This window comes from Neopsephotus bourkii, unplaced genomic scaffold, assembly GCF_033783945.1.
Source record: "Neopsephotus bourkii isolate Nb327-2 ecotype Australia unplaced genomic scaffold, CSIRO-AGI_Nbou_v1 NB_1638, whole genome shotgun sequence".
NCBI classification, from domain to species: domain Eukaryota; kingdom Metazoa; phylum Chordata; class Aves; order Psittaciformes; family Psittacidae; genus Neopsephotus; species Neopsephotus bourkii.
Genome location: NW_026902113.1, coordinates 4,824,081 through 4,836,914, shown reverse-complemented (window position 1 = coordinate 4,836,914; position 12,834 = coordinate 4,824,081). Strand labels below are relative to the sequence as shown.

Sequence of the window (12,834 nt, the reverse complement as noted above, 5' to 3'; positions counted from 1 at the left end):
CTTGCTTCCACAAGTTTTAAAGATCATAGCTGAACCTAATAGCCAGTGAATAGTGACACTGTGCCTGGGTTTACTCAAAGTGGTGCTTCAGCTGAGGCAATAGAAGACTTGAACCTTCAATCGGGTTTTTTTACTCTGCATGGTGAACTTCAGCATCTACATGCTGAAGGATAATGTCTTTTACATTCTTGAAAAGAGTTAGTTTGCTATGAGTGCATTCAGTTATAATGATTCTGACCCAAGAAACAGTCACTGAGGCAAAGAACTTACCTTCCTATTTCAGGTGTATACATTACAGACACAAGATGAATACGGCCATGGGGGCATGAATTTTTAATGATGCAGGGGTGACTCAAGAGTTCTGTCAAACGTTAATGATGACTTGCATTGGAAAGTGCTACTTTAAGATAAAGAGGAAACTGAAGACATAAAAAGTGTCGGTTTTGTCATCTCGAAACCATTTTTCTCTAGTGCTGAATAAAATGCAAATATGCCCACAGGCGAGTTGCTTACCCTACAGCTGAAGTACTGCACATGGAACCAGTTGACACTTTGGTAGTTTAGCAGTTTAGACTTATAAATATGTATTTGCATTTTCAGTGCTAAGCTATGTAGCTCTTACCCAGTTGTCGCTGTCACTGCATCAGCAAGGAAACCAGTTGAAGTCGCTTCACTGAGGACTGTACGATATGATCAATGAGAAGGGCGTTTAATGGAAACTGAAGTGTGTAAAGAGAGATAATAACACAGAGTACCTGTGATAGGGAAAGTGTTCAACACCAAAGGACACCTTCCAGACCCCTTAATTCCTGAATCCCCTCAATAGGAGGAGCTTGGCTGAAGAGCAGGCAGGGGCTTATGGCACAGGTCTCAAAGAAACTGTTAAAATGATTTCTTCAGAGGGAAGAAGATGAAGACAGAGTAACTGTCTCATCTCTCTGCACTCAGGCACTGACGAATACTGTTTATTCCCTAAAAGAGGAAAGACAGAGGAAGGCATTAGATCTGGAAGCTCATGTGTGAATTAACTTTCAGGTGAAGTCATGGCTGGTTCCTGTCTTAGAGCTGCTGAGGGCATCACCAGGACTGCAGAAAGAAAATCTCTGTATCCAGGCATAATATTTACTAAAGCAACAGAAGGTAGTATGGACCACGCTGGCTTTGTTATACATCTTTTCAAGCCAAAGGCTTCAAGTCCTAGAAAGTATGGCAAGATGAAAGGAGAGTCATTGCTTATCTTACTCCATATATATTTCTATAAGAAAAAAAGAAAAAGAAAAAAAAAATATAGAAACTGGGTGAGCCAAGAGAAACAAGGACGGCAACATTGAAAGCAATACCCTGGCAAAGGGATGTTGTGCCCTTGTTAAAACCAGCATGCTTATCTGCAGACCTGTGTCCCTTCTTGAAAGGAGACATGTTTCTAGGGTCGCACTCAGAAGCTTCTTCCTACCTGCGCAAATCTTCCCAGTCTCTCCAGTGGGTTCTTGTTTAGACATTTAACAGGATAAGGTTGTAAAACATAATACAGGGGATAGGTACAGTAAAAGCTATCTTAAAATTGCTGCCCTTTAAAATAAGTTTTGTTTGAACAACGGTAATGGCAAGCTGTCTTCCCTGAAGGTAGGACAAACCACTACAGCTATAATCATGTTTCCTGGCAGCCTTTCTGCTGAGAAAGGACTATGTGGGTTTCCATTATTGCCATGAAACTCCCCAGGTGTCTTTAAACTGCCTCCATTGGTAGGGAATGTTGGGAAGGAGACACCTCGCATTGTCTTCAAGGGTGCCATCCTGTATCCAAGCTCCTCTGCTGTGTGTCCTCTACCCACATCCTTTCTCTTTCTGCAAGGCTGTAGCACAGGGCTGCTACAGCAGAAGGAAATCAGTTTCCTCTTTTCCTTTTTGGACATGACCCGCATGTCCATGTTTCTCTCTCGGACATGACTTCGTGGGAGCAGTGCTATCACAAAGATAAGAACTTTTGCCTCTGAAAACCGATGGCAGCATCATGACTTCCCTGCTTTTAAAACCATTTTTTTCCTAAGGTTAAGCTTCCGAACGCCAGTCGGGAAAGTTCGCTGGCGGCAACAACTGCCCGGGAAACGAGCACCGGCTTCTCCCGGCGTCAGGCTCAGGGAGCTGTCCAGCACCCAGCGGGACGGGCGGCGGCCGCGCTCAGCCGAAGCCGGGGCGGCCGTACCTCGAGGACCCCCGGGTGCCCCAGCACTGCGCGGGCAGCACCGCTCCCCGCGGAGCCGTGAGGGGATATCTGTCCTCTTCCCCGCTCCCCTTCCCCTGGCTCCAAAGCTCAACGAGAGGAGCGCAGCGCCCTGCCCTCCCTCCCCGCAGCCGGCTTCGGCCGTCGGCCTTCCCGGGCGGTGCTGCCGGGGGCCGCTTCCCCCCCGGCGCCGGGGAGCGGAGCTCGGAGGCGGCTGCGGGCCGCGGCGAGCGGGGCTGAGCGTGGCAGGCGGCGAGCGGGGCGGGGGCAGGCGGAGGGAGGAGGAGGAGGGGGAAAGGGCTCCGAACAACACGTGATTCCCGCGGAGCAGTGAGGGAGCCGGGGGAGGGGAAGCGAGGGCGGGCGGCAGAGGCAGAGGAGGGCAGCAGCCGCCGCCGCCGCTTTAAATCCTCCCGGCGCGGCGCCGCGCAGCACCCACTGCTCTCCCGGCCCGGCGCGGCGAAGCGCGGAGCCGGGCAGCGGCGCGGGCTGTGCCTCCCGCCCAGGGGCACCCGCGGCCATGCGAGGCGGCCGTCCCTGCGGCCGCAGGGCTCGGAGCTGCCCTCCGCGGCTGCCCGCCGCCCCGCGCTGAGCAGAGCCGCCGTCGCCGCCGCCCCGCGGCACCATGTCCCGGCGCAAGATCTCCTCGGAGTCCTTCAGCTCGCTGGGCTCGGACTGCCCGGAGACCAGCCCTGAGGAGGAGGGCGAGTGTCCCCTGTCCCGCCTCTGCTGGAACGGCAGCCGCAGCCCCCCCGGCCACCCCGACACCCCCTTCGCCGCTACCGCCGCCGCCGCCGCCGCCGCCGCGGCCAGCGCCGGAGCCCGCCGCGCTCTTCGCCGGCGGCGGGTCAACCTGGACTCGCTGGGCGAGAGCATCCGCCGGCTAACGGCCCCCGCGGTGAGTGCCCCGCGCCAGGCTCCGTCCCGGTCCCCCGTGCTGCCGGCGGCAGCTCCGGGGGTCGGGTGTGCGTCGGGGCAGAGGCGGCGGTGCCCGCGCCCTCCTGCCGGCCGGCCCCGCAAACCTGCGGGAGTGACGATCTCGGCAGCCCGGTGCTGGAAATCGGGTCGGGAGGCACAAATACGCGCGCTGCCGGTTTAGCTGGGTTTGTGGTTTCCGCCGAGTCTCTAAATTACAGCCGTAAAATCATGAAGTGCTTATTTCTATCTGGCGCTAGCAACGTTTTAATATAAAAAGTTGCATCTCTGTGATACATGGCATGCACGTTCTTCCTTCAGCGTAGGGGAGATGTCAACTTCTTGCATTGGGAGGGTTTTTCTGTATTCAGTAGGGGAGATAAAAAAGTTTCGACTTTGTGTTCAGAAATATTTCAGCAACAGATTTCTCTGTGCCTGCCAGATGTGCTGACATTCTGAGAGATCAGTGTATCCACAATGTAGTTTGAAATCTGTGACTTAACGCTTATCTGGGTAGCTACACCTGTATTTGAGAATCAGTGAAGCATTGCGTATGCTGAAAGAAGTGAATTTGGATAGGACCCGTAATGTACGCTTGTATCACTCTGTGACTGAAATGAGTGGCTCAGGAGTTCTGCTAGATTAATGTAAAACAGGAGGTCCTTCTCCAGCCTTTCTGTTATGACTGTGCTACACCTGTGTAAATGCTTCTATGATCATCACTACATTTTCCTCATAAAGTTTCAGCTGCACCTGAATGTTTCTTTGGTCTCTGAGATATTTTAATGTGTTTAGGTGTAAAACATTAATGGCAACAAGTAGTCTTGATCTGTAAACCAGTTGCTATTGTGGCATTGGATCATTATTGTCCAGCTTTGGAAATTAAGAGTCTCCTCACTATCAGCTGTCACCTTGCTTTGGTTTTAAGGCTTTCTTTTTTAGGGTGTTTCTTGACCTGTTTGGGTGGGAGTAGACAAGCTGCTTAATGAGAGAAGTTAGCAGAGCATTACATAGCTAATGGTAATCCAGCTTCAGTGAGGACTTTTCTTTCCCATTGATTTTTTCCCTTGCCACTGGGAATCTGGTCTTGTAATGCTAGTATTAATAGATGATATCTCAGGTGACCCGTCTTGTTTTAGTACAAAAGAAAAAAAAAGAAGCTATTTAATTTTATAATAATGCAACAGTATAATTAGAGCATGTGTTACCCAAAATATTAGAATTATTCTGAAGTAGCTCAGTGCAGTATTTTTAGATAACCTGAGTATTTGTATTTTCTCAGCTTTGACTGTTACCACCTGTATTAAGTTGCTATAAAAGACAACCACAGTTTTCCAGCTATGATGGATCGTTGAATGTGTTTTCAAAATAAGCATGCTCTGAATTAAAAGGAAAACTTTGGTAGATCTTCCAGTCCTCTTTCTTCCCTGCTATCAGAGAAATCTCATTTAAGAATGCAAAAATTTCATCCAGCCTGGTTTTGATATCCCAAACAACAGCTTCCATGGTTTCCTTGGGAGCTAATTATAGCAATCCTTATTGCTGAACAACTGTGTTCTTTTTAAATTTTAATGTGATACATATTGCTTAAAATTTCCCTTTTTATCTTGGCATCCTAACTGGTGCTTCACTCTCATCTTACACATTTTGGCATAAATTAATGTGATTAAGTCTAAAAGTCATGTTGTCACAGTCCTGGTACACAAAGAGAATCAGTCTGCTGTCTTTTCATTTTTCACTCTGATAAATCACAGCTCAGGTGCATTATTATTTTGGTGCATCTTTTCTTTACTAAGAATCTGTTCTGTGATACGGAATAGATGCCTTCTTGCAACAAGTCAAGTTACCATATGTCTAGTGCTTTGATATTTTTTGCATATCTGCTAATAAAAAATCAGAAATAACTTTAATCAGAAGTAAAAAAAAAAAAGAAATACTTTGCCTATAAAATTAGTGTCAAATGGGACTCATTTCCATTATTTGTAAAATTGAAAGGCAAGCCTGAAGGTTGCATTGACATGTTGCTTCTGAACAAAAAGCTCTAATTATATCTTCATTCTATGATGCTATAGATATGGGTCTTCAGTAACTATATCAACATGCATATATGTACATAGGAGTGTGTGTGAATGTATATACTACCTATATTGCCTGCAATGGCTTGATGTTTTCCTTTCCAGCAGGAATGCAGCAGCCATTTGTCCCCACCCCAGTGCTGAACACTTTCAAAGTTGAAGGATGCTACAGGTTCTTTAGCCTTAATTTTGTGCTTTCTTTCAGCAACAGCTAGGATTGAAATACTGACGAAAATACTTTTTGTGTGTTTTCACCAAGGAAAATTTCTGTGTGTGTTTAACACTTACCATGGCATGCAGACAGGTCTCTAGGCTGGTGGTGTTTCAGTGTGGCAGTATCAGGGGCTAACAAGATCTGCTCTAGGGATGTGGGGAGTCGTGAACTGAGCAGAAGGAGCACCCAAAGTGTGAAGGAACTGAGCAAGAGAGGCGGCCATGGGGCCGAATGGCAAGAAAGCTGTGCAAGCAGGCTAGGCCTGATGAGTGGTAGTGCACAAATGTGTATGAAAATATTAATATCTTCAGCACGATGCATTCAGGAGTTAGTACAACTGTACTAATCATCAATGGAAAGTAATTCTGTAGAGTAATATGCAGTAATGCAGTATTTGAGGTGTCGTATGCTAAAACAGTGAAAAAAAGTTACTGCATTTTGTATTTTGCACAAATATTACTTTTTCTGGAACTGTGGACAAAACCTGAAAAGTGAACCTTGCTGTGTTGCAGCACTGAATCCAACCCCTTCTGCTTACTTGCAGAGAACAGCTTCTAGCACTTTCCAGCACACATGATTTTCCAACTTACTTCTTAAATACCTTGTTATATTAGAGGATGTTAGGTCCTGATCCTCAATCAGCACAGGGTAATTTTATTTTCCTGTGGGTTTGTAAATGTTCCCTGGTGTTGCCTGAATGATTGAAGGTTGGACACTGTTCATCTGGAGCTTGCTTAGCCCAAACCTTCTCTTTCTTAACAGCTGGAACCAGAAGGCTAGTTCCTATAGGGCTCAACTCCCACGAAAATAGCCCCATATTTTGCGGAAAAGCATGTGGTGATGGGGAGTGTGAGCAGATCTCCACATGTACCCTACCGCTGGCATTTGTGTTTGCTGGGGAGGGTCAGGGAAGCAGGGTGTGCTGGGCTGGGAGGCAGAGCAGCAGTGATGCAAGAAGAGAGGCAACTGTCGGTCACAGCCACACCCAACAAACTAACCATGTGTATGCTGAACGTCACATCAAGCTGCTGCCCTGTTGCCCCCTCAAGTACCATTTTGCTGAATAAGCAAGAGCACTGGTAGCAGGAGGGTTGAGGGTCTCCCAGCAGCAGGGCATAGCCAGGTGCTGCAGTCCAAAGGGTGAGGGACACTGTGCCAAGCCATGGTGTGCTCGGCATCTGAGTGTGAAGATGATGTTTTGTGGCACCAGACTTAGTTACTCAGTGCCATAATGCTGGCATTGCACACACTCAGCTCTTGTGACTCCTTTAGCTCACAAGATCACAATGGTGCTCCATGCTTATTGCCCATGTGTGGCTCTGACTTCTCACAGCCCTTCATCCCTGTGATGTTCCCACAAAGCTGAGCCTGTAAGTGCATAGGCAGCTCCTATCCACTCTAACATGTTCCTAAATCGTGTTCCTGATTGGGCACAGATGTCCCTTCTGTCCTCCTTCATCTGAAAGACCATCAAAGAGTCTTTGGTTATGTTCTCAATCAAATGAATCTGGAGCTAGATCCTGCTGCTGTCAAAATAAACAGGTGCTCTTCTCACTGGGCTGGGTTTAGTGTTTTTGAAGGTAAATACTAAAATAATTATATGTACATCACAAGCAAATTTAATGATAAATTTTTCTTTTAATTCTAGCTTTGTTATTGTGTTCCACTTTAAAGGATGAATTTTACACCCACAGTGATAGAAATTTTGATTAATTATAACTAAAGATGATGACAGTATATGCTGTTCATTATCAGCATATTTTTTCTGCCTTTAAGAGCTCCACTGTATAGGAATGATATCCTGGCATCGATGGCCACAGTTTTACTCTTTAGTGTCTTGCAGCAATTTTCACATTTGCTCCAGTTCTATCTTGACTTGTATCCAATACCAGGCTGAAAATAGAATCAAAATTAGGGAAAAAAAGAAAAAAAAGTCACTGATTTGAACAGTCAAATATTCTGCTCCCATCTAAGGGGCAGGGACTACCCTGAAGGAGCTGCAAGTGACTGGGCATGCATTCAGAGGAGATTGCGTCCCCCTGAGCGCTGTACTGATCATTCTGGAAAGAGAATTACAACATCACACAGCATTAAACTGACTTACATTTCTGTTTGATTTTCTGAATGGCCTATGTAGCTCATTGCTTGAACTAGAAGCATTAAGTGAATGTTGCTTCTAATATACTTTTCTGTTCATTCAGAATTATTCCTGCTATTTTTTAAAGGCCCAGTTGGAGACAAATTAAAGGAAGAACATTTTTTTTCCTGTTTAATTTACAAAGCTGCTACTGGCTGCCACCAAATAGTTTGAATTTAAGAACTGTCTTATTGAACAGGAACCTTTTTCCTGACAGTGGAAGAAAAGCGAACCTGAAGACAGTCGCTTATGTTAGCATGTAGGCTATTATTTATGTCACAGGACTGCTGTAACTTTGAATTGTTTAATTGCAAGTGAATTCTCCAGTGAGCCCTGGTGCAATTTTGGCAGAGAAGTTGCAATATAGCAGCTCAAATTGAACTTGGCTCTATCATAAACCTCTACCACTTACTCTTGAGGGATAACTACTCTTTTTAGTAGCGATAACAAATTGTTGCCACTAGCAGGAGAAATAACAAATTGATTTTACATGAGATTTTGTAAACATTTTCCACAAGTATTCTGAGCTCCGTATGACTCACATCAACCCATCAGGTATATCTCAGTTCTACTATTGTAGGAATAACTTCCGGCTATCTTGCTGATAAAGTATAATAAAATCAGACTTTTGCTGAGTATCTTTCAACTTAACAGAGAGAAAAACATTTATACACAAGGTCACACAAGCAGTCCACAGCCAGTCAATCTGCTGTTTCATACCTTGGAACAGAGCTGTTTAAGGTGTCTTAAACAGCAACATTCTGGAAAATGTTATCAATATGAGCACCATGGTGGGCTTTGTTTGTCTTGTTTGATAGTTTGACATCTCATTTAACCTCAGCAAATGAAATATTAAGCAAATGAGTTAAGCTGCATCCAACAGCCTGCAGCCATTGTATTTACTCTGATGAAGTTTTATTTAGCGTGAGTTTATTTGACATTTAGTGCTTAGAACAAATAGTAGAGAAAGATGTTGTAAAGTAGGAGGGAATGTTATAATCATCAGTATATGCCCTAATAGCAGCGTGCAGTCATGGCTGCATCACTGTGAGAGTGAATGTCTTTGATTTGCAGATGCTTGAGCAAAGACAAGTTTCCACTTCGCAGCGGTCCAGTATACTCTTGGGGAAACTGTAATGTTAACACAGAGGAAATTCCTCTCTTTACTTCTAGCTCTTGTGCTAATGTTAAAGGCTGTTATAAAATGCTTTGAGTAAACAAAATTGTTCCATCTCATATCCAAATTCTTTCTAGACACGTCTGCTTGCTAACTCTCAAACTGTAAGTTTCAAAATGAAGATTAAAAAATCTGTGGTTTGACTATAGGTCTCAAGGGATAAGCAACTTTGCAGCTCTGCATATGAAATTAGGTTCAGTCATACTGAGAAAATTGGTTATTTTCTACCCCAGAAGAATAAATTCCTTGAGAAGGACTGATGTGTAAAGCCTTTCATTTCCTATCTGTCTGCTAGAGTAGCACCGATGATTTTATGTAGTAGATGCGAGTTGCATCAAAACATGAACAGGTAGTGTTAGCAATAGATCATCTATTATATTCTCACATACTGAATAGATTCTTTCTGCAGCACAGACAATATCTTCTATCCATTTTAGACATGGTGAAATTCAAAGATGAATAAAGTGATCTCAGCCAGTATTATAATGGATAGCACCCTAGATATTTATCCGTCGCTGTCAACAAGTTAGACTAGATGCTGTAATAGTCAATTTCTATCCATAATGTCTGATTCTTGTAATTGAAAGGCAGCTGGGAATGCAGGAGTTACAATTTCTAATTATTATTCAGTTCTGCTTTATTTCTTCAGTGTTTGCATTGTTCTAGCCATAGAATAATATGGGATAAAATTCTTAGTTTTAATGTTATTTAATAAGGCATTTTCTGTGATGTGCGCAAGTATGTACTCTGAGGAGTACCCCAGTTTACTTAAACTGAGGAGCAAAATGGTTTCAGGTTTAGGTGGTGCTGAGCTCAGGTCCCTTGTCTGGACGTGTCTGGATCATTGTGAGCTGTTGCAAGGCAGCCTGTTTTGCCTCCAGCTGTCAGACATCCCGCTTTGGATCCCCAAACAGTCCGCTCCTGGGGATTCTGCATCTTCTGCATCTCACCCAAATCTGGCACTAGTCATGGTCTGCAAGCAGTTGGTGCTTTTATCTAAAGCACAAACTTCTGGAATCAGGAAGCTGGTTTATATGAAGAAAAACACATTTTTAGCTTATACAGTTACAGAGAAAAAAGGGACTGCACCCTAAAGGTTCAGAAACTAGAGAGTAAAAATATTTCTTTTCCTGATATTATCAAAAGCACTATCAAACCCCAAAACAGTTTTTTTAGAAGATTTTTTTAATTTTCATTTTATTATGTTGGGGGTCTGCCTCTGCATTTCTGATTTATGTCTGTGCCTTTTCATACCATTCTTCAGCTATTGGGAAGGGGACAGGGAGGGATCCTGGCTGTGCAGGATCTGAAGGACCTGCTAGGGAGCCTTCTTTCTTTCTCCATCATCAGAAAATTCTCAGATGCCAAAGGAGCCTTCTTTTCTTTTCAGTTTTTCTTTTCCCCAGTTGTATCAATTTCAGTGCTTATCTCCCCACTCCTGGCATTTGGGAATGTGATAACTCTTTGCCTTCAGCTGGAGGCTTTGTTTACAGCCATTAACACCATTATTTTGGTGACCAGAAGGACAGGGGAAGAATAATTTTCCACTGCTTTCATGATCATGGGGTAAATATTAAAAACCCCCAGACTGGATGTGAAAATGACTATTTTTGCCAGTTATCTCTTCTGGATGAGCCAGGTGCACACCTACTCATGTGTGCTTAGAGATCTGTAATCACCTGTGCAGGAAGACTTGACTAAAATTGGTTCTGCAATATGGGAAAAGTAATGTTACTCATTAGTGAATGATCACCAGCAGTGAAGCTGGCAATTAAAGTCTTGCACATCTGCTGAGTTAGTGATTGAACACTACAGATTTGAAGCATGTAAAACTTCCAGCACTGAAGTGCTGTTTTGGCTGATGTCTGTGTTAATGTGTGTCTGCCATATGCAGTAGTGTGGGTTCTTCTAGGAAGGACTTTGCTGCTCCCCAGGGCACAAGAGTCTAGAGGAGCCCCCTGACCCAACGGACTTCCGCAAAGAAATTGCGAAAGAAGCAAAGTGGTTTCTTGCTGAGCCTATTACGCTCTTCAGTGCTTCAACTTCCATGTTTAACATTTTAAGCATTCGATTTTTCATGACCCTGACTGCTGAAGCACTTCTGAGGCTCAGCTAGGAGCCACTTAGCTTTCCTTGAAGGTCTCTGAAGCCTTGTTAGGGTTAAGGAGAAGCTGTCCCTGTACCTGGCTGCTCTCTTGGCTCAGACCTTCCTGTTCTGTACAGTCCCCTTGTTTTCTAATTCTATTTGGTTATCTTAGGATGCAGAAGGAACGGGATGGAAAATTTGAAACTGCATTTATGTAAATCTAGACTGAGTCATCTAAGGCACTGTGTGCTGGTCTGCCACCTCTGGATGGGGTTTGTCTGTCTTAAACATTTAAAAGTTGTCTAAGTCCAAAGCAATCACTCACCATATTTTCTAGACAGAAGAAAGAAACGGGTATTTCTAAAGACTGAGTCTTCAGACATCTATTAGATACCAACCGTAGGATGAAATGAATCACTTTGGGTGCCTACAGTTGGGCAGATGAGCCCTACCATTTATTTCTGAAGGAGTTGCAATCAAATGAAAGACATTTCCGAAGCAACAGAGAATGGCTAGGGAATAGGCTTAAATCTTTGTCCTTTGAGAAGATTGGAAAGCTTACTTTTGATTGCTTTAGGAAAGACATTTAAAACAAAAGACGCAGTTAAAGTGGAAGTCCCCTTCTCTTTGTCTATAAAACTGGCAGCAATGAAGTTAAAAGTTGGGAAAATTAAACTAAAAAACCCCAAAACTAAACCCCCTAAAATCCCCCCAGTTGTACATAGTGTTTAAACTGGAATCCATTTTAAAAGGAAGTTGTCTGAATTTAAAAAAAAAAAAAAAAAAAGAAAGAATATTTTAAGTTCATTTGGACAAGTATCTTCATAAGGATTTTCTCCAATTAGTCATAAAAGTGCTTTTGAAGAGCTATTATTCCTCTAGTTTCAGGATCTCTAGATGAGTTTTGCACTACTGGAGAACAGAGTGAGATCTAACAAGAAGGGCAGATTTCTCCATGAGTGCATCCTGCAAATAGCAGTGGCTGGTAGAATAACAGTCACTGCCATGGCAGGGCTGCAACGGTCAGGGATGTTGCCTGCTGGTGTGCAACAACAGCGTGCTCTGATAACAGCATTGAGGTGCCACGTGGAAGAGCTGTGGTAGACGGTGAGCAGGTTGTACACATCAGGGAGGGTGGACAGGTCTTTCCAGAGGCCTTGCAGAGCCAAGAACCTGAGCCCCATGTTGAAAGGAAATAGAGATAACCCTTGAGGGTGAAGGATATAAAGTTCTGAGATGGAGAAGGCTGGAAGTTTGTTACTTCTGACAACACAACTAAGCCCCCTTTTCCACCAGTGGTTCACCAGTTACACTACCCTGGAAATAAGTGGGAGACGTGACCTCCCTTGAGATGAGGCATCAGAGCCATCTAAGCCTCAACCCTTAGAGGCTTCAAGAAAAGGAGGGTGGTAGGTATCAGAAGCTTTCTCCTAAAGAGCCAGAGGCACTCATTCACCAGCCTGACTTGCTGCCTCAGGAGGTTCGTTGCTTGCCAAGAGCTCAGACATTGCGTTGCGAAGAAGCTGCCAAAGCTTGTTTGTCTCTTGAGACTACGACCCCTGCTGCTCACGCATTATGGGCACCAGTGATACAGCCAGGGGAGACCTTGAGATAACTGGCTCAGTGGATGGAGGGATGCTGTCTACCATGACTCTAGAAAAGTCTGTCATGGTCACCCATAGTGTCATTAGAGCCAGACTGGTGAGATATGGCCTGCTTAGGGTGGTGTGTAGGATATTGACTAGACCTGATGGCTCATAAGGTGGCCATCAGTCACAAAGTTGAATTAGCAACTAGTTACCTCTGCATATGCCTCAGGGATTGTTACGGGTGCCAGCAGCCAGGATGGTCAGGGAATGGAGCACCTGACATCTGAGGAGAGGCTGGGGGTGCTGTGTCTGTTCAGCTTTTAAGAGAATACAGTTTTTGGGGGTATCTTAATGTAATGTGCACCCACCTAATCAGGGTGTGTAGATAAGATGGAGCCAGACTTTTCACAGGGGTGCAAA

At 44.5% G+C, this 12,834-nt stretch overlaps 1 protein-coding gene across 1 annotated transcript in view; it reads left to right on the top strand.

The window, feature by feature from the left end:
- The first annotated feature begins 2,633 nt into the window (after positions 1-2,633).
- GUCY1A2 (guanylate cyclase 1 soluble subunit alpha 2) overlaps positions 2,634-12,834 on the top strand; it is a 143,397-nt gene continuing 133,196 nt past the window's right edge. The window contains exon 1 of the mRNA XM_061374456.1: positions 2,634-3,119. Coding sequence (XP_061230440.1) covers positions 2,847-3,119 — 273 coding nt within the window. The 5' untranslated portion in view covers positions 2,634-2,846. The remainder of the gene's footprint in view (positions 3,120-12,834) is intronic.